General features: G+C 39.4%; 1 protein-coding gene across 9 annotated transcripts in view; it reads right to left on the bottom strand.

Moving 5' to 3' along the window:
- Positions 1 to 21441, bottom strand: part of LOC132391196 (stAR-related lipid transfer protein 13-like) — a 414973-nt gene that overhangs the window by 66675 nt on the left and 326857 nt on the right. For all 9 annotated transcript variants that reach the window (XM_059964081.1, XM_059964085.1, XM_059964080.1 and 6 more), the window contains one exon: positions 1788 to 1859. In XM_059964081.1, the coding sequence (XP_059820064.1) occupies positions 1788 to 1859 (72 nt within the window). The remainder of the gene's footprint in view (positions 1 to 1787; positions 1860 to 21441) is intronic.

The following is a 21441-nucleotide window of genomic DNA, read 5'->3' as shown; positions in this document are numbered from 1 at the left end:
GTTAGCATTCATTTCAAGAAGTCCAGAATACAAGAGCAAGGATGTGATGTTGGGGCTTTACAAGGCACTGGTGAGGCCTTGCCTTGAATATTGTGAACAGTGTTGGGCCCCTCATCTTAGAAAAGCATTGCCGAGGATCCAGAGGAGGTTCACAAGGATGATTCCAGGAATGAAAGGGTTATCATACGAGGAACTTTTGATAGTTCTGGGTCTGTACTCACTGGAATTCAAAAGGATGGGGGGGGGGGGATCTCAATGAAACCTTTTGAATTTTTGAATGCTGAAAGGCCTAGACAGAGTAGATGTGGAAAGGAGGTTTCCCATGGTGGGAGAGTCTAGGACAAGAGGGCACAGCCTCAGGATAGAGGGGTGCCCTTTCAAAACAGAGATACAGAAAAAATTTTTTAGCCAAAGTTTGGTGAATTTGTGGAATTTGTTGCCACATGCAGTTGTGGAGGCCAGATTGTTGAGTGTATTTAAGGCAGAGAGTGATAGGTTCTTGATTGGATATGTTATCAAAGGTTACAGGGAGAAGGCCAGGAACTGGGATTGAGGAGGAAATAAAAACAGAAAAAAAAGAGGATCAGCCATAATTGAATGGCGGTGCTGACTCGATGCACTGGATGGCCTAATTCAGCTTCTATGTCTTATGGTATTATAAGCTCCAGGCAGGAGATCAGTAGGTAGGGTAAATGGACAAGGAAATCATGTAGGGAGTGATTCCAGTGAAAAGCAGGAAGTAGGGGTTTGGGTGGAGGAAAAGATGTGCATGGTGGTGGGATCCTGTTGGAGACGGCAGAAGTTATGGAGAATTATGTGCTGGATATGGAGGCTGGTGGGGTGGTAGGTGAGAGCAAGAGGAACCCTGTCCCTGTGGGGCTGTAGTAGGATGGGGTGAGGGCAGATGTGGGCAAGATGGAAGAGATGCAGATGAGGGCAGCATTAATGGTGGAGGAAGGGAAGCCCCTTTCTTTGAAGGAGAGTATCTCCTTAGTTCTGGAATGAAAAGCCTCATTCTGAGAACAGATGCACTGGAGATGAAGGAATTGAAAGAAGAGATGGTATCTTCATTTCTTGTGTAATTTGCAGGTACTCAGCTCATTTCCACAATTTAAGCAGGAATGAAGGCTGATGATTCTTTTTACATTCGTACTTTCTTACATCTGTAGTTGAAGTGACCAGGAGAAGGACTTGATAACTCAAAATTCTGTGGCCTACCATGCGAACTCAGATTGGTTGAGATTAACAATATAACCTAGATCTCCTTTTCCCTTTCTACACCATTATAAATCACTGTTTCTTTCTTTCTTTGCATGACTAGGGTGCCAATAATCTATATGTAAAAAAAAACTTACCTTTTCAGATAAATTATTCTGCTAGAATGATTAGATGGGTAGATAAATTGGAGAATTTATTGGCAATAAAACATTCCATATTCAATTTACTGAGAAAATCATAAATTTGTCCGGGCTTGTTACATGGGTTGAGGTCTCTTCTTCTTGCTAACTCTTTTTAGTCGTGATGCACTATCAATAACTCCAAAGGACTGGAAGTAGAGTAAATACTGAAAGGGTTTAATTAGCAGTAAAACAGAGCACATCCATGCTGGATGACTGTGGGAGGAGCAGTGAAACAATCACCTTTATCCAGGGTTCTGTGGGAGGAGCCATAGGAGCAGTCAGCAGAGGGGCGTGTCCAGACAGATACACATGGTTTACCACAAGCCAATTTCAAATATATTGCGTATGGGGAAGAAACTTGTTGATTATAACAAAATCCAAACATACCTTCATACAATTGCGCATACTGAGGGAATCCAGCAGCTCGCAACCAGTCACATGCTTCCTTGGCTTCAATCTCTGAAGAGAGGAAAGAAAGGCACATTGAAAACTATTCAACATTCAGCCATGAGCACTACGCTGAATTGTAGCTTCCCTCATTGAGCTCCTCTGGCAGCTGAACAAGGGCGGCTTACAATGAATCAAATCCCTTTAGTGGGTTAGGTACACAACATCAATGAAATACAGTGACAGAAACTCCTCAATGTTTTGGCTTAGAACACTGGCACACAAGTGTACAGATAAATTTATGAAAAGATGAACAGCAGATGAAGGACAGAAGTGTACTTTCTTTGCCAATTTCCCTTTTTATTTGGTTTTAACTTTGTAAGTATTTTGTGAACTCAGATGAACTCTGCAATGTCATGCAGCATCATGGAAACAGATGGTTACAGCACTGTTCTATAGAGTAAAGCTCAAAGTATTTCCAAGAGGTGCATTGACTGAACTCATTCTTTTCAGTGGCTTCTAGTGCACATAACTAAGACAGCACCATAAAGATCAATCAGAGCTAATGCAGTGAGCATGGTTTCAACTGCTGACTAATTTCTCCTGAGGGAAATATTGACAATTTGTCTAGTGTCGTATCATCTGCTGTTTATAAATGAACTAAATGACTGCACTTTAAAGTTAAGTTATTGCTATCTCAGCTTTATGATGTATTTCTTAGCTTTTGGAAAGACATAGGCCGCATAATTAATGAATGTAAAATATTGGCGTTAAAGTGGTATTTTGGTTTGACCTGATTGTGAAAAGAACAGAGAAAATCACTTGCAAGCTTTAAATAATTGAATTATTATGTTCTGTGTTGGTTGCCTCATTATAGGAAGGATGTGGAAACTTTAAAGAGGGTACAAGGAGACTTACCAGGATGTTGCCTGGAATAGAGAGCATGTTGTATGAGGGCAGGCTGAGCTAGCTAGGACGTTTGGCTTTGGAGCAAAGGAGGATGAGAGCTGACGTGACAGAGGTGTACAAGATGGTAAGAGGCAATGATTGAGTGGACAGCCAGCAATTTGTTCCCAGGGCAGAGGTGGCTAATACAAGAGGGCATAAATTTAAGGTGATTGGAGAGAAGCGTGGTGCGGGGGGGGGGGGGGGGAATGGAGGATGTCAGAGGCAGAATGGCACTCTGTTTTTCCTCCGGAGTGGTGGGTGCATTGAACATGCTGCCGGGGTGGTAGTAGAGGCAGATATATTAAAGAAGTTTAAGAGACCCTGGATGAAAGCACATGGATGAAAGAAATAGAGTAGGGTTATGTGGGAGTGAAGGATTAGATTGATCTTGCAGTAGGTTAAAAGGTTGGCACAACACAGTGGGCTAAAGGGCTGTACCATGTTATAGTTATTTTTTGGTTTAACACAACACTGAAACTGACATTATCATCATATAAGGCTCACGGTATTTCCCTACACAAAGTACATGTTGCTTTGTATACAAAGTACACGTTCTTTAACAGCTTGTCCCAACTCTTTCAGTCTCCATGATAGCACTCCCCAAACCCCTGACATCATTGCAATTTTCATTCAGTAGCAGTTGGTTCTTTAAATAGTCTGGGTGCAGAGTCAGTAAAACCTGGCTGTGCTGTTAATAAATAAGGTTTATTTGTCTCATCAGCATGATCAAAAACCACACTGATGACTAACAGTTTTAAATCACTGTTGATACAAGTTTTGGGCAAGTTTTGTGCTACAAGGAAAGGTGGTAGGAAAATGAAAATCCCTCTGAAAGATAGAGGCAAACTTCTTGACAGACACCCAGAAATGGATGCAAAATTATTCTATTCCAGACAAAACTTTTTTTAAAAAAAACAAGCACAGCACCATGTGAATAACTTTCTAATTTTTCTTTGCAACTCACCTTAACAAGCCAGTTCTGGCCTTCAAATCTACATTACTACATTCTTTTAATTCTGTTTACTGGACATTGCAGGAGAGTTACGGGAGTCCCCATGAGTACTGTGACCTCTGAGGTCACAGAGTGAGGTGAGGATCTTTGTCATGCTTATTCCCAGCAGTTTACTGAGTAATTACAATATAGTGGCCTGCCTTTCATGTACTCACACCACTACTCTATCTTGACACCTGCTATAGTAGCTTCATTGCAGACAACAAATGATCATCAGATCTGTCACAATTAATAAATACAATGAACAAGGCAGATGCACAATTGTATCGAATAAGTTCTGCAGAATCAAAAGTTGGCAAATATCTGCACTGGCTATCAATGGCAGAGTCAAAGCTAAGTGGATGTGGCTGCCACTTGCCTAAATATGCCTGCAGAAGGTTAGATAGACACAAGTTGGTAAATTTAAAACACAAATAGACTTTCCATTGAAATGGCAAGAGATTGGATCTCTTATTAGTGCACTGAGTGTTGGTTGCGGATTGTGCTGGTGGCTAGACTGATTACATGTAAAAAGAAGTCTTGAATTGGCCACAAGAAGTACTAGGAATAGCATTAGAGTTGTAATAAGTCCTGGACAGTTGCTGACAACACCACATCCAATTTAGTGCAGCCAGAACTACTTTTCTCCTCAGCAATCGGAGAAGGGCGTCAGCCCTTAAAGACACACTCTCAATAGCTGCCTGACAGCAGGAATATGCATTAAAGATGCCAGGAAGGAAAACGGACTGCAGGGCAGAGCAGGAGATTTACTAAGTTGGATACTTGAGTTCTAATGTTAGGAGGGACATTCAGTGTGTCAGGAACTTCCTAGATCCACCGACGGAAAAATATGGCAGGAGGTGGCCGACTTTACAAGGCGAGTTCAAGTTAATGTTTAATTATTATCCAACCATACATGAATGCAGTCAAACAAAACAGCATTCCTCTGGGGCCAAGGTGAAAAACATATTACCAACAGCACACTGCACGTAGCACGAATAGCACATATGGTTACACCTGCAGATAAACATAGTCACAAAAAATATATATATATAATGTAGCCCAAGTTCTTGAGTAGCATGACTGTGTGTTAAGCTGTCCTGGTCCAGCTTGCTTTTCCACTGAGCAGCACCATTGGCAGAGGCTAGCTCCCAATCCAGTATGGATTCTAGTGTGCCCACAGAAGCCTCTGCTCTCTTTCACACCACCTCCAGCATCTCCTCACCTGGATGACTGTAATGCGTGACCCTGCAGCAAGGGCCGAGTCCTCACCACAACCGAGCCAATGCAGCTCCCCCACCAAGGGGCTCACCAATGAACTAGTGAAACGGACTTTTGGTGTTCCACATTAATAATGTCCAACATGATCTTGCAATCACAATAAAAACGTCCAAGACAATCACATGCACCATTTCAATACAACAGTATGCAACAAGCCCAGCTGTCAACATAACAATGGTGCACACGAGTCCCTTCCATCGCTATCGAGCATGTCACTGTTGGGGTAGTCCTGCATTACTTGATGTCCTTAGTCTTCAGTGTCTTGTGAACACAAAAAAAAAAGACAAAGGACAAACAAATACCCCTTTGATTGGACCTGGAGAGGCCACTAGGTCCGAGCATGCTATCATCTAACTGGAAGTAAGATGGAGCAACAGAAATACTACTCTTTCTTTCTCATTCTCTCTGTAATGGATGGCTAGAATAGACCCCCTTATGGATGAAGAACTCCTGTCTATGGAACAATGCTAGAAGAATTTTTAATTAATTTACACTGTACGTCAAGGTGACTTCTAGATCAACAGACTTTGCTATTCTAAATGCACACACAATGACATAATGATTCTCAGTCATATCTATAGATCCTCATCTGTGCACCCTTGTCCATCTATAATTGATATTATAACATAACCTCCACTCCTTTCCCCCTACGCTGTCCCTCAAGCAGGGATCAAATAATGAAGAGATTATTCAATGCCTTTCACCTCCTCTACAGCTATTCAGGAGGGTATGCCATCTAACCCATGCAATGGAGACCATTTTGTACTCATGGATAGAAGAGTCACTGAGCCCCCAATTACCTCAGGAAGCGGAGAGATAGATGCCTGGAACATGCTGCAGGAGAGGTGGTAGAAGTATTTAGCAATGTTTTAAGTATTTAGAAACACGTAAATAGGCAGAGAGAAGGGGGATATCACCATGTGCAAGTAGATGGGATTAATTAGAATGTATTATTGTCAGTGCAGACATGGTGGGACCTCTGTTGTACGAATCTCTGATCTAACTTGTGCAATACATAATCTGCCCACTGTGCTTAAAGCAATGATTCATTACTGTCGTTACAATTTCTCTACTGAATCATCAGCACACACTTTATAGTATGTGAAAGAAAGTTTTAAAGAAGTCCTAGATGCTGAAAGTCTGAAATAAAAACAGAAAATGGTGGCCAACCTCTGTAGGATAGGGAGCATTTGTGGAAAGAAAATTGAAAAATTTCAGTTCAAACGCTGTCAGAACTAGGAAAGAGAAAAATACAACTTAGTTTTCAGGAGGATAGAAGACTGGAGGAGGAAGAGGACAAAAATATTTCTCACAAGGTAAATACAAACAAGTTAATGGGTACAGTTGCCACAGAAACTTTTGATTTGAATATATGCTGTTTTGCATAAGGGGTGGCTACTAATGACCTGCTCTACACTTCAGTTACACCATCTCTGTACACAAATGATTAGGCAAGACATCCTGTATGTTGCATTAAAAACCCTTAACATATTTTTTTTTAAAGACAAAACTGCACTAACAACAGATGATTGAATTAATCCTTGCTCTAAATACTTGGCCTGTCACAATGTTGCATCTCTTGATGGTAACCTTGCTTAAAGAATTAATACCTCTTCATAAAAGGCAACTTTACTGTGAGGATCCATAATCTCCATTAATATTAGTATGTGGAGCACCCTGACGCAGAGGACATGATAATTCTTTCCATGTTGCACAACTGAATGAAAATTCCCATCCTCAGGAGAGACCACATAGCAAATCCCTGCCAAACTCTCCTTGTGGAACGTTTCCTGGCTGCTTCCAGTGTACAGGTCCTTGCACTCAATGGAAATATGGTGAGTCAATCTAGTTATCCCTCGCCCCTGCAGCCACACTGTGTAACACACACAAAGCCATGAGCTGTTTCTGTCTGAACAAAAAGCAGATGCTGCAAATCTGAAAGAAAATGCTGTAAAAGAATTAGCAGGTCAGGCAGTATCTCTGAGCAAAGAGTGAATGGAGTCAAGGTTTGGAGTTTCAACTCTTCTGTGCTTTTAAAGGTCTGACATGTTTCGCTAATTACCATGTAGCACAGAGTCTTAAGGTTTCCCTGAGTTCATATGGGAATTACACAAGTCTCATTTTGTTCTTGGGTTTAAACTACCCTAATTCTGGTTCACACTAGATTTTGACTAATTTCAGAATTCTGTTTTTCAAGACAGCCTATTTGGCATTAATGCTAAATATAATAAAATGTTACATTGCTTGAAATAAAATGGAGCATTCCCATTTTTGGTCACAAATAAAGGAGACCACAGTTCTGACAGTTGAGCTTCAGCTCGAAACTCTGATTCTGTGCTCTTCTAAATTTGATGGGTGGCATGACCTCTCCCATCTGAACTGACTTTTCTTATCAAAGCTTGCTTTCTAAAGCACCAGGTGCACAGAGTGACTTAGACGCTGATCTCATCAATGGTGTCTATCTTCACACAATTTAATTACTTATTTATATCCTAAGGGTAAAGAAAACTGTCAAGTACCACCTTGTTGAAAGATTTCCAGTAGCTGGTAACATGGCAGACACTCAGAGTTATTTCTAGATTTTAATTGGTCTGAAATATTAATTAGATCAACAGTGATTTTTAACAATACTCATCTCAAGCTACTTGAAAGGATTGCTCAGTAAGCAACTCTGCACAGCATACTTTAACCTAAAACACATCAAAACACCTTCCATCATCTTTTTCAGCAAATACCTCAGTATTCTATGAAGTGGATTTCACTAAGTTAACTGGAAGGCAAAATTTGCACTTGCTGTTTTTGTATAAAGTTGTATTTCAAAAGCCACTTAGCTTGAATATATTAACTGATGCAAACCAAATACACAAGAGAATTCTACAGCTGTTTCTGAATTGGTGAAGGAATTTTTTCTGCTGTTTTAGATAGAATGTATATGAGCAACTCTATTATTAGTGAGCTATAAAATAATTATTTTATTTAATAGAATTTGGCTACTATTTTCATAACAATAATGCAACATAAGGAATAATAATTTCCTGCCTTTCTGACAGCAATTGCAGCTTTTGCATGCCGTATATAAATTTATTGATCACTCAGTTTTTCTAGGAGCATGTCATATTACTCTGTATTAAGAGACACTAATCAGGTAGCTTCAGGATTTTTTGCAAGCTGCTCAAAACCCATCCAAATTTTGCAAAATGTTCTTATACAAATGACTGATGCTTGTTACTGTACTTAGCTACCAAAATACTCATTCAAAGGGTAAAACATACTCATACAAAAGGTAAATACGAGGAAATCTGCAGATGCTGGAAATTCAAACAACACACACAAAATGCTGGTGGAATGCAGCAGGCCAGGCAGCATCTACAGGAAGAAGCACGGTCGACTTTTTGGGCTGAGACCCTTCGTCAGATGCTGCCTAGCTTTCTGTGTTCCACCAGATTTTGTGTGTGTTGCTCAAACAAAAGATATTACTGCTGGTGTAGAGTTCACCTTGACATACAATTAGATATTATGAAGTTCTTCCAGGAATGGTCTATCAGTGGTATTCCCCAGGATGTGACTACTGTAGCCACATCCGATCACACTTTTTCCAATGGGAGATTTGTTAGGTCTCCTGTCTTCCTGACATAGAAGTACCCCTTCTTGGGCTCCAACTTGATTACCAGGACTTTGTTGCCTCTTTGACTGATCTTTCTCCCAATTCCTAAGCAGTGTTTCTCCTTCATGGTAGACATAAACATTGTTGCTGGCTTGTTGCCATGGGAATATGCCTAAAATGAGTTGCGCCCTTCTATGACTGCTTCAGCTTGGGCGAGGTCCTGTCAGGAACTGTGTGGTCCCACTTCCACAGGTCAGTAAATCAATTTCTAACACCTTCATATTTATCGAGCATATCAAAAATGTGCAAAATCCATTTTCTGGGCACTCCAATACAGTCAATGTGATCTCTGACATCAGGCATACTTAACCGCATGCAGCACTGGAGATGCTGCATCTTCAGAAGAAGCCTATTCACAATCTTGCCATCATGATGACAGAGTAATTTTATAAGCATTTTGACCAGTGGAAAATTATCAAAACTAGAATTACACTGCAATATGAAAAAGTATCACAAATATCTCTAGTGGGAGATAAAGACTGAAAGATGGTATTGTCCTGAAATGCTATTGTCCACTACAAAAATCTCAACCTGGTGTGCCATCTTTCCTCATGCATGCCTGGGAGGTCTGACAGGGATAAGAAAGGCTGTATCTACATCCAGTATTCAAGGAGTAAGGCCCATCAGAAAATTTTTGACTCAAAGATGCAAGGAGTATACATTTTATTGGTTTACCACTCAATTTGTGATCGAAGAAGTCAGAGTTAGCTGATAATCGTACCAAAGCTGAACAATTGTTATACAATGTACCAGATTAAAAGCAAGTCAATAAACCAACCCAAGTCAGGAACACGTGTTACTACAAATGATAGAATCATTAAAATATCCCAAAAGATAAAGAGGGTAGATTTTAAATTTACAGAAATTTAAAATAAATTATAATAAACAAACTTATAATACTAAAACACAAATGATGGTAATATGCCCCTTAAATAAGTGAGTTGTTCTCAAAATCATCTGAAGTTTCAAACTGATAGACATGCATTCACACTCATGGAGGAACTTGCCACAGAGTTTAACTGTTGCTTGTGGAGACAGACACATCCTCTGGGTTAAATGTACAGATAGGGCCCCACATAATCACACAACCGTTCAACGAGAACTTTACAGAGATGGGCTGTTGCTACTTGTGTTAAAAACGAAGAACAAAAAATAACTAAAAGACAGAATAAATTTATTCTGAATAAACTGGTTTTGTCCTAAAGCCTGCACACTGCAGTTATGAATGCTGGATTCCATTCTATGAATTAAGAACCCACCAGGTACAGTATTTAGATAGGTTGCTGCCCTGACTACTCTGCATTTTGCCTTCAATATGTCAGCACTTCTGCAGTAATACTTTAGGATGGTATGAGGGTGCGTTCCAGGCCTCCCACCTTGTTGTCCTCAACGTGTGTCTGCTGGCCTGCCTTTACACAGCGGTGCCTGAAGTAACTAGCATTACGCCAAGCAGAGGCAGGTACATGTTGCGGTGCTAGTATAGAATGAATAGGGAATACAGACAATTGAAAATATAGTGTTATTACTTATGATATTTATTATCAGCACAAACTTTCTTGATATCCAGTCTCACAATTCTAAAATGCCATTGTACTCTGTACTGAAGTACTTCATGAACATTTGGCCCAACGCTTTTTAAGATTCATAACAATAGTCATTTGGAAATTGTGCTGTGCCATTGACCCATAACTTCAGATGTTGTCTATGCCATCTGGTGTCTGATCTCCTTCACTGTGGTCTCAGTTTTAAGAGGAAGTGGCAAAAAAAATTCTGGATTTCAGACATTACTTTATAAAACTCCAGTGATGGATAGTCTCCTTGAAGTGATGATTAATACAGTGCACCATCCGTCTGGTATTTAAACAGCTTCTAAAGTCCATTAATCATGATTCCCAGTAGAAGTTAACCTCAGCACACACTTAAGGGATTTCAGGAGCTGATAAAAGCCACAAGATATGAATACTTCTACAGTGGAAATTGCTCAGCTCAGAGGCTTAGATAGTGACATTTTAATTAAGTTCAGATTTATTCACATGAAAAATAAGCAAATTTTTGCAATAAGAATTAATTTGGATAAGCAAAGTTTATTAGCTCATCTCGTCAGGCTCATACTTGGAGTGGGAGGGATCAATAGCAGTTCAGTTGTGGGCTTACCTTACAGAAGGAGAAGAGAAGGAGAGGGAGAAAGAAACAGGGACAGCGATACGTGCCAGTTGTCAGTACTCAGTAGCTCGAATGGCTTTGCAATAATTGGAGTCTGGCAAGGTGGTCTAAAAGTAACAATTGCCATGGCTGATCAAATATAGAGCATTAGTGTTCTCTCTCGATGTGCAATGAATGGAAATACTGGCTACAAGAAGCTTTTCATCTTGTTGATTCTTTACCTTTTAAGTCGCTATAGAGCGGGAGGTATGCCAGATAACATCTCACCTCCCTGCAAGAGGGAAACTGTAGCATCTGGCACGTGGCTCACAAAGAGAACGGAAAAAATACACAATGGCACAGACGTCTGTTTCTATACTTTTGCATTCCTGAATTTACTCTTATTTTTCTAAACAGTGAATGGCTGCTAAGAGCCAGTAGGGAGAGTGCCAAATAAAAGTTAAAAGATGACAAAAACAGAGAAGCTTCAAAAATAAAGGTGTCACATTTGCTTACTCACAAATTCACAGAATTAAGAAATCATAGCAAAATCAAAATTATAATTTTGAGAATAATATAATTTACAGTGTTATCTACCTTCCCATCTTTTCCCTCTCACAGTAGTTCATATGCAGAACATATGCATCATAGTTCGAGTCGGTCATTTATCAATTACAGAGAATATGCCAGAAGTTTGAGTGCCACATTTACAGAGCTAACTGAAAAAGCTAAGCTTTCTGTAACTGTATCTAAAAGTTACAGACTTGGCAGGAGAATTTACCATCTCTCTTCCGCATTAAACAAGTTTCTCTCAAAAACTGAACCTTTGTTAAAACAATAAAACGCTTGTTGCAATTAGAAAAGTACAATTACTTACTTGGAAGAATCATTATGGAGCGGAATCCTTAGGCATTCAATAGATTTACCAGATAAACTTTATAATTTGACTATATATTTCAGTGTATATCTAACCTAGAAATCATTAAAAAGACAGCATTGGTCCTATCTAGTCATCTGGCAGTGCTATCTGAAATCTAGTCAGATGCAAACTATTTGGATAAAGGTGCTCTTTTATGAAAGGAAGCCTTGTAATCCATTGAGCAGTAAATTCTCTAAAAAGCAGGAAAACACAGCTTTTCAGTACATCCTTATCCAAGCAGATTTAAAGCACACTTACATACCCAGAAATCCAACCACTCAGTTAAACTGGCCTAATCCTTGGAATCAGTTTGAATGGGGTGGGGCTTCACAGACATTACTCCTACATGTCAGCACAATGAAAATGCTGAAGGCAGGGTAGAGCTTTAACTAATTTTTGCTAACTTTGTGCTGTCACAGCCACTTGGCTGGTTTTACATAAAGTGACTATTGCTGCTTCGTGTTTATGAAAGGCAAGTTGGTTAGTCACAGAACAAACAGATTGACAGAATTGTCAACATCCACATCAGGCCTTCTGACTAGTCCTTGTACTGCTTCCTTTTGCATTTTATATTAATTATTAAATGAGGAATAAGCTCAAAACCTTATTTTTTTAAAAAAGTTTTTAAAATAAACCCATTGTGTAAAATGAGTGTCATAAAAGTTATAAACAAGTTTGTGTTTTTCACCTCTCTGAATCTTATGACAGCAAGCAATACAGTAGAAACTATTTTAGGTAAGAGTAGAAAAAGGGCTTGACTCAACTCTGGTGCCTTTCATAATACTCAAAATTCTGACTTAAAAACCATTGAATGGTCCAAATAGTACCAGATAAATGAATCATGAATTCTAATAAACTTTGCTAAGTCAGTAGCATTAAAGTGCAATATTGCAGTTTACATAAAACAGTTTACTACAAAACAGGACATCAGCAGTACACTTAAGTGGCACCCCAGTTGCACCCATCCAACAAACAACTGAAACAATTTCTCAAAGATGTCAGTATAACTTCAACAACAGAACCACGTGAGCATACGACATTCAAATTTTAAATTTTCCATTCAGATTAATTTTAAGAGTAGATATTTTTTCTTTATTTAATACTCCAACGGCCCAGAAGGTCTCCATTAATGCTATACTTGCTTATGGAACTGCAAGTTATTTATTTAGGCAAGACAGAAGTCTATCTGGAGAACAGATTCCATTTCATTTCCACTACAGCTGCTGACTCATTCTTAACTTTTAACCTAGCACAGCCTCAGAGGAAAGCTGCAGATAACATTCGAATTAGCAGAGAAAGAAAGAGCAGCTGCTGACTAATTAAGGGGCTGTGAACAGTCAGGTGATTTTCCAATCTAGCCTCTTGTCACGTATTGGTGTAGCAACTGCAATTCAATCTGACCAACAGAGACATGTAGAGCTTTCGCAGGAAATTTGCATATAAAAGTTTAACCTATCAAACAACTTTAAAAAAATATAACTCTCTACCTGGAAGCCTCGAAGTATGACAAAACAATTCTAAAGGACACAAGAGATTCTGTCGGTGCTGGAAATCCTGAGCAACACACACTAAAAATGCTAGAGGAACTCAGTTGAATTCCAAAGGAATGCTTGATTAGTTGTTACTTCATTTGGTGTCAGAAGAAAATTTAAGAACATTAAAGGATGAAGTGGCTGTGATGTTCTCCTGAGGGAAGGATAGGTGCTAATCTACAAAGTGAACGTCCATGTCTGTAAGGCAGAATGACAGGTGTGGTGATGAGGATTCCCTGGTGGGGTGGAGTAAAAAGAACGCTACTTGTGCAGATTGGTAGATGTAGTGGACTATTGGAAGATATATCCACATGTACCTGGCTGATTTTGCAATGTAGTATTTCTTCCTTTTTCATGCCTTAAATTAGCTTCTTAGAGGGGTACATGAACATTTTGAGTAAAGGAAGGGTCAGGTAATGAATGGTGCCCACGCTCAGCAGATGACCAGGCAATGATTGCTCAACACTCTGCTAATAACTGGGTGGTAATCAGCACAGAGCTTGTCAGTGAAAAGGCAACAATCAGTTTTTGTTTAAGAATGGAGCACGATGGTCTTTGGGCAAAATATTTTTATTGCACAATTAAGCTTTCTTTATTTAATGCGACTTGATACTATGATTTTATATAAAATACTGGAGCAATATTTTGAATGAAAAATAGGAGATCAATTTCACATTCACCTGGGTATGTTAATACCAATTTGATAGTTTTAACTGTTTGAAAGTTGCTGCTGGATTAAGACCTGTCAGCAGGCAGGTTTCAAAACCTGTTGATAAGCAATATACACGTAATGTTATTATAGTGTAAAATGATACACTTTTGGTTAGATGAATGAGGAGAGAACGTAAAACAAAAGATACATTCTGAAGAAGGGCCTGCAGAAATAGAGAGCAGAGGATGAGATGTATCTTTATAAAGATTTTAGAAATTGTTACAAGTGGCTGGACATTTTAAAAATCAGATAAAATGCCTGTGATTTGTGAATGAAGCACAGAAACAAGGATATTATTACTGTAAAGCAATGCTTTGGTCACAATTGGTGCACTGTGGCTATTTACATTAGAGATATGTGAACACTTAACAAACGTTTATAGCAACAAGTTCTAGATGTGTCAGTAATGACAGGTTTAAATTGTGTAGCTAGACCAGAAAAGCTGAAATTATATGGAGTCCTCTAGTCCTTACCTACCGCCCCATCAGCCTCCACATTCAATTCAGGGACAAAACAGTAAACTGCTGTTCGCCTAGTTCGGGGGTCGGCAACCCGCGGCTCCAGAGCCACATGTGGCTCTTTTATGTCTGTGCTGCGGCTCCCTGTTGCTTTGGGAAATAATTGGTCAGTATTTAATTAAAATGTATTTTATGCTAGTTTGTTAGTTTTTGAAATGTAATTCTAAATTTGAAGATTATGGTGATCTTGTACAATCTAAATAAGACATTGTGGCGACCCATTTCCTGACACATCCGAACCGGCTCACAATTAGCCAGCGTTCAGGCTAAGGGAGATAGCCTACGGGGGTTTGTGAGTACGTGTCTTTTGCAGCATCCGCGCCCATGGGGGGTGGGTTGAGGGAGGCTTAAAAGCAAGGCTGTTTAGTTCGAATAAAGCTATCTTTGACTGCAGTTTACTAACTGCGTGTAGCACACCGCTACAACGTGTTTTTATCGCTGGCTGTCCAGAGGGGAGGTGCTGAAACGCTTTGTCGCGTGTCTGGAAGAAGTGAAAACTTTCCTGGGCAGCAAAGGGCTCACCTTTCCTGAGCTGGAACAGCCAGAGTGGCTGGAAAAGCTACACTTCATGGTAGACATGACAGCGCACCTGAACACGCTGAACACAGCTCTTCAGGGGTAAGGACGTACAGCCCTGCACATGTTGGAGGATGTTTTGGCATTCGAGCGCAAGTTGACAGTGCTTGCCAGAGATTTACAGAAAGGCACATTGACTCACTTCCCCAATTTGAGAGAGTTCAAACAAGGTCACGACATGATAAATTCGGAGTGTTTACATTCTGCAATCATCGCAATGCAAACATCGTTTGGGAAATGCTTCTGCGAGTTCAGAGAGGAAAAAAACACATTATCCTTCCCGGTCACTCCCCTAAGCATCGATCCATCCCTACTGAAAACGACTGCATTGTCAGGTGTGAGTCAACCTGACCAAGTATGATAAATATTTTAATTGCCTATTATTTTACGTATATTCATATGTTTTCATTGTTCAGTGAAATAGTCCTTTTATTTTTCAGGTTGACAGCTGGCTGATGTTATTTTTGGTTTGCTGCTGGCGGCAAATTTAAGTTTGGCGTTTTTCATAAATACAAGAAGGACTCAAATAGACGTTGAGTATTTTACTTAAAAGTAACCTTCAACCCAACGTCTTTTTTTTGGAGTTCAAAATGTTTTTGTTGCATGCAGAAATGTAATTTCGTTTTCTCTGCAGGAGTTCATCAATTTCATAAATGCAACACATTATAGTTTGTTTATACATAGCATAAAGGCAAAACAAAATGTTGTATGCAGTGTTATTTCATTTTAAATGTCAAACGGGTTTTGCGGCTCCCAGTGTTTTCTTTTCTGTGGGAAACGGGTCCAAGTGGCTCTTTCAGTGGTAAAGGTTGCTGACCCCTGGAAACTGCTGGGGTTGTCTATTGTGTTCAATGCTCCCAATGCAACCTCTTCTATATTGTGGAAACCTGTAGTAAACTGAGAGACCACTCCGTCGAGGACCTCCACCCAATCTGCCACAACTGGGTCCTTCCGGTGGCCAATTTTAATTCTGATTCCCATTCCCATTCCAACGTGTCAATGAATGGCCTCCTCTTGTCTCAGGGTAGAAGAGCAAAACCTTATGTTCTGCCTGGGTGCATTCTAATGATGGCATGAACATCAATCTCTCTTTCTGGTGAACAAATTCCCCCCTCCGTTCCTTCCCACTTCTTCTATTCCTCATTCTGACTTATCACTTCTCTCTTGCCCAGGGTCCCCTTGGGTCCCCTCCTCCTTCCCTTTCTCCAATTGTCACACTTTCCCATCCACCTGGCTTCACTGATCACCTTCCTGTTGCTCTCTTTTCTTTCTCACCTTCAACCTTCCTTTCCAGTTCTGATGAAGGGTCTCAGCCTGAGACATCAACTGTTTACTCTCCCCCCACCCCCCCCCCATATATGCTGCTTGATCTGCTGAGTTCCTCCAGCTTTTTGTATGTGTAGCTGGGGTTATTCTCTATGACAGTAGGGAAAGTGAAAAGGAAATTTGACAGACATATTTGTGATCAGGACTGTAAATAAAGAGGAACTGTTCCCAATGGTAAAAGAGTTAACAACCAAAAAGAGTACTGATTTAGGATGAATGGTAGAAGAACTGAAGAAAATACACAGAAAATCTCTTCAGCAAGTAGTAATAAATTGTGATTTACCACTTGAAAGGCTGCAAACATTAGAAGCTCTCAAAAACAACTGTTAAGTATTAGTAAATGAAATTTCACATCCATGGGGGAAAAGCCAATGGAAATAACAGGGTTTCCTCCTGAAAAGGTCAGTAGAGCGGTATCATCTCCTTGTCCTGGAACAATTCAATGGCTTTATGTAACAACACAGATAGTTAAATGAACCTTCACAGTGCAAAACATCAAAAATACGGCACAAACCTATTGGCAGCTCTTTCTTGTTTTTGATTTCCATGTCTTGAGATAATTGAAAACTTTGCTCATTAATTCCATGGATTTATACACTCAACTTCAAAAATTGTTAAGTAGCTTGATTAGTTGAGTCTTAGATGAAGTTTGACTTGTAATTTTAGTGAATGGCATGATAGTGTAGTGGTTAGTGTAAACACTATTACAGCACCAACGGGTTCAATTGTGCCATTGTCTATAAGGAGTTGGTATGTTCTTCCCAGTGCACGTTTTTTCTGGGTGTTCTAGTTTCTTCCCACATTCCAAATATGCACAGGTTAGTACGTTAATTGGCCACATGGGTGGCATGGGCTCATTGGGCGTGTTAATGTACTGCATCTCTAAAATTTAAAAAACGATCATCCTGGACTAGTATTTGACTGATGAAGTAGACATTATAATGCAAAAAACAATTGGCCCATCTGTTGTTATATCTTCTATTGGCAAAGGCAAGATTGCACCGAAGAAACTGACATTGCATCAAAAATTTTTAAAAAGTTTGTAATTCTATTCACTCTCGCAGAAATGTTAAAAATGGACATGCTGATTTCTTAAAATGGAGAATAGACACTTGAAAGGTCATTTGTAGTTCATTGAACTGAATCAGGCATGCCTCAAACTCCTAACCAACTTCAGCACAGCACTGACATCAAGGCGCAGGTTTAAATTTGACACATCTGTATTCTCCGCAGTGAATCTCAGCTCAAAGGAACACAAGCATGAGAAAGATGCGACCAATACCCTAAGCTCTTGTGCATAAATTTGCTGCCATGGCAGTCTTAATAACAATAACACTGACTGCAATGCGAAAGTATTTTCTTGTAAGTGCTTAGAGAGGGTTCTCATAGGCATAACAAGGTTGCAAAGGAAAATAATATAAAAGAACTCACAGCACACAAAGAGTCAATTCTGGTCTGTAAACCCATGTGGAATTTCACTATCAAACTGAATTTACTTCTACCCTTGTCTAAGTGGCTGTATCAAATAATTTATCCTTCTCATCCTTACCCTTGCTTATCCTCCTATTATTTGAATACATCTTGATTATTGCAAACGGTAGCAAGTTCCACACTCTCAATGAACTCTATTCAAAGCAGTATCCCACAGGAACTGCATCTACTTCATTAAACCCTTTCTTAGAGTTTTACAGACTGGAAACAGGGCCCTAGGCCCAACATTGCCAATGCCGAACAGTAGGCACTCATTAGTATTAATCCCAACTTCCAGCACTTGGCTCATAGCCTTCTATGTCTGGGGGATTCACATACTTGTCTAGACACCACTTCCACCACACACTTGGGCTGTGCAATCTTAAAGATCTCCGTCCAGTCACTTTTCTTTTTTTCTTCAGAATGAATGTTTGCCTATTTAATTTTGTCTAATGGATGTAAAGGCTCAGTTCAAGTATCATTCTAATTTATTTATTTAAAAATGCTGAGCATCACAATGTTCCTTTTTATAAACTGGAGACAGAAAGAGTTCAAGGAGGTTAAACAAGATTCCTGTTAAGTTAAGACAACTTCTTTGCTTTTCAGATTCATTCCTTTCTCAAAAATAATGATACCCTATGTTGTAGTTCTTCTTCCAAAAATTGCAATGACTGATCTGTCTTTCTGGGCATGTTCAATCACGAATGATTGATCCATTGATTAAACTCTCAAAGAAATGCATTTCAGTGTATAGATACTGTATATTCAGTAGCATTAAAGACAAATTACCAAATTTCGGTGTCATGTATTGTACACCAGAACAGGGTGAGTGGTGGGGCACCGAGGACTGCGCTAGATGTTCAAGTTCAAGCTCAACCACCAAATGAAACAATAATCCTCTGAATCAAGATATGCAACATAGTACATACATACCACAAAGTAATATGACCACAAATACATTAATAAAATATATTCTAGAAGACTGACATTTTCCACAAGGTGCATTTACAATACAAGTTAAAAAGTAACCCATGTAACATTACTGGCACTTCATACGTGATGAGACCTCAGTGGTGGCACCTAGAATAACAGAGATCTGGGAATATTAATTATTTGAAAGTGGCATCACAGGCAGATAGGGTTGTAAAGAAAGCTTTTGGCACTTTGGCCTTCATAAATCAGTGTATTGAGTACAGGAGATGGGATGTTATGCTGAAGTTATATGAAACATTGGCAAGGCCTAATTTAGAGTATTGTGTGCAATTTTGGTCACCCACCAAGGGAAAAGATGTAAACAAGGTTGAAAGAGTGCAGAGAAAATTTACATGGATGTTAATAGAACTTGGGGACTGAGTTATAGGGAAAGGTTAAATAGACTAGGACTTTATTCCCTAAAGCATAGAAGATTGAGAAGAGATTGGATAGAGGTATACAAAATTATGAGTGGTATGGTTAGGGTAAATGTAAGCAGGCTTTTTGCAGTGATGTCGGGTGAGACTAGAACTAATGGGTTAAAGGTGAAGGTTTAAAGGGATCATAAGGAGCAACTTCTTCACATACAGGGTCGTGCAACTGTGGAATGAGCTGCTGGTGAATGTGGGTTGGATTTCAAAAGTTCAAAGTAAATTTTATTATCAATCTACATATCTTTCACTATATATAACTACGAGATTCACTTTCTTATGGGCACACTAATAAATATAATAAATAAGTAAGCAATAAGTATCAAGAACATGAGATGAAGAGTCCTTGAAAGCGAGTCCATTATTTGTGGAACATTTCAGTAATGGGGCAAGTGAAGTTGAGTGAAGTTCCAAAGGGTCAAGACCCTGATGGCTGAGGTGTATTAACTATTCCTGAACCTGGTGGTGTGAGTCCTGAGGATTTTTTTTTATCTTTTTCCTGATGCCAGCAGTGAGAAGAGAGCATGTCCTGGGTGGTGGGGATCCCTGATTATGGATACTGCTTTCCTGCAACAGTTTCATACATGGTGGGGAGGGCTTTACCCATGATGGACTGGGCCATATTCACTACTTTTTGGAGAATTTTCCATTCAAAGGCATTGGTGCTTCCACACCAGATTGTAATGCAGTCAGTCAATATACTCTCCACTACACATCTATAGAATTCAACAAAGTTTTACATGTCATGCTGAATCTCTGCAAACTCTTAAGGAAGTAGGGGTGCTGCCATGCTTTCTTCATAATTGCACTTACATGCTGGGCCCAGGACAGATCATCCAAAATAATATCACCTAGGAAATTGTAGTTGCTGACCCTCTCCACCTCTGATCCTCCAATGAGGACTGCCTCATGGACCTTTTATTTCCTTTTCCTGAAGTCCTCCTCTAGGCTGATTCATCACCACCTTTGATTTGGCCTAAAACACTGGCGTCATCAGCAAACTTGAATATGGTATTGGAGCTGTGTTCAGCCACACAATCACAAAATGTGCAGAGGACGGATTTCAACATTGGAGCAAAATTTGGGGAAGTATATGAATGGGAGTGGTAGGGAGGTTGCAGTCTGGGTGCAGGTCGATGGGACTAGGCAAATTAATGGTTCGGTATGGACAAGATGAACTACAGAGCCTATTTCTATGCTGTAGTGCTCTATGACTTCTATAAGCAGCTCCAGAGAGCATCAACCAATACTTTTGCTCTTGTCTGTGAACTTCCTGTCTTCCTAAGTGTAGTAAATCTGTATAACAGTGGATGACGTATCAAACACAATGGCTGCATCAGAGAACTTCCAAATAGGACTTCAACTGAAGAATAAAGCTTTAGCATTTATTTAAAATGGGTCTATAGTAGAACCAGGCCTGAAATTTTCTTGAACAGGCAAATTTTACAATTTACGCTAGTGTCAAATCAATTACTGATAGAAGGTGAATCTTCAAATTGAGGAAAAATAGATCTCATCTTAATTGTGCTGCTTCTTATCTAGAGTCTAGTCCACGTCTGTATTTCTGGCCTATACCCTTGCAAAATTAGTTACATCTGTATCTTGGACTTAGCACTGAAAGGAACATTTTGATCATTGCTCCATTCTTCATAGTTGTTTACACCAGTTAAATATTGTAAATTATCTTGATGCTATAGGCGAAGACAAAAGTAGTCTAAGAGATTAAAAAATAGGGTAATCTCGTGACCACCCAAAAGTGAAAGAACTTTACATGTTTGCAGTCCTTACAGGTGGAAAATGTGAAACTAACTTCAAGTAGCTGCCAAGACAAAGAACCGTTCCTGACCAAACTGGATTTTTGTTATCTTATTTATTTTGGCAAGAAATTGCAACTGTTCCAAGCATTTATTTAACTTTAAGTTGGAATTTTCCACCTGAATTAACTGTAACTCCTCTATGCTTAAGAGAACAGTAACACCAACTCATGCAGTAATCTCTTGTTACATCCATTGAATCACTAAGGCGTCATCAGGATTATTTCACTGAAATCAACTTCAAATTGCTTTTTCTTGTATGATTATATGACGGCATTTACTAATCTGTGAATTAATGTTAAATCTGAATAAAGCTGACTTACAATGTTCATCTTTAGCACTGAATAATAAATGACTA

The sequence above is a fragment of the Hypanus sabinus genome, chromosome 3 (assembly GCF_030144855.1).
Source record: "Hypanus sabinus isolate sHypSab1 chromosome 3, sHypSab1.hap1, whole genome shotgun sequence".
NCBI lineage: Eukaryota > Metazoa > Chordata > Chondrichthyes > Myliobatiformes > Dasyatidae > Hypanus > Hypanus sabinus.
Note: the sequence above shows the minus strand (reverse complement) of the source record. Positions and strands in the feature narration are given on the sequence as shown.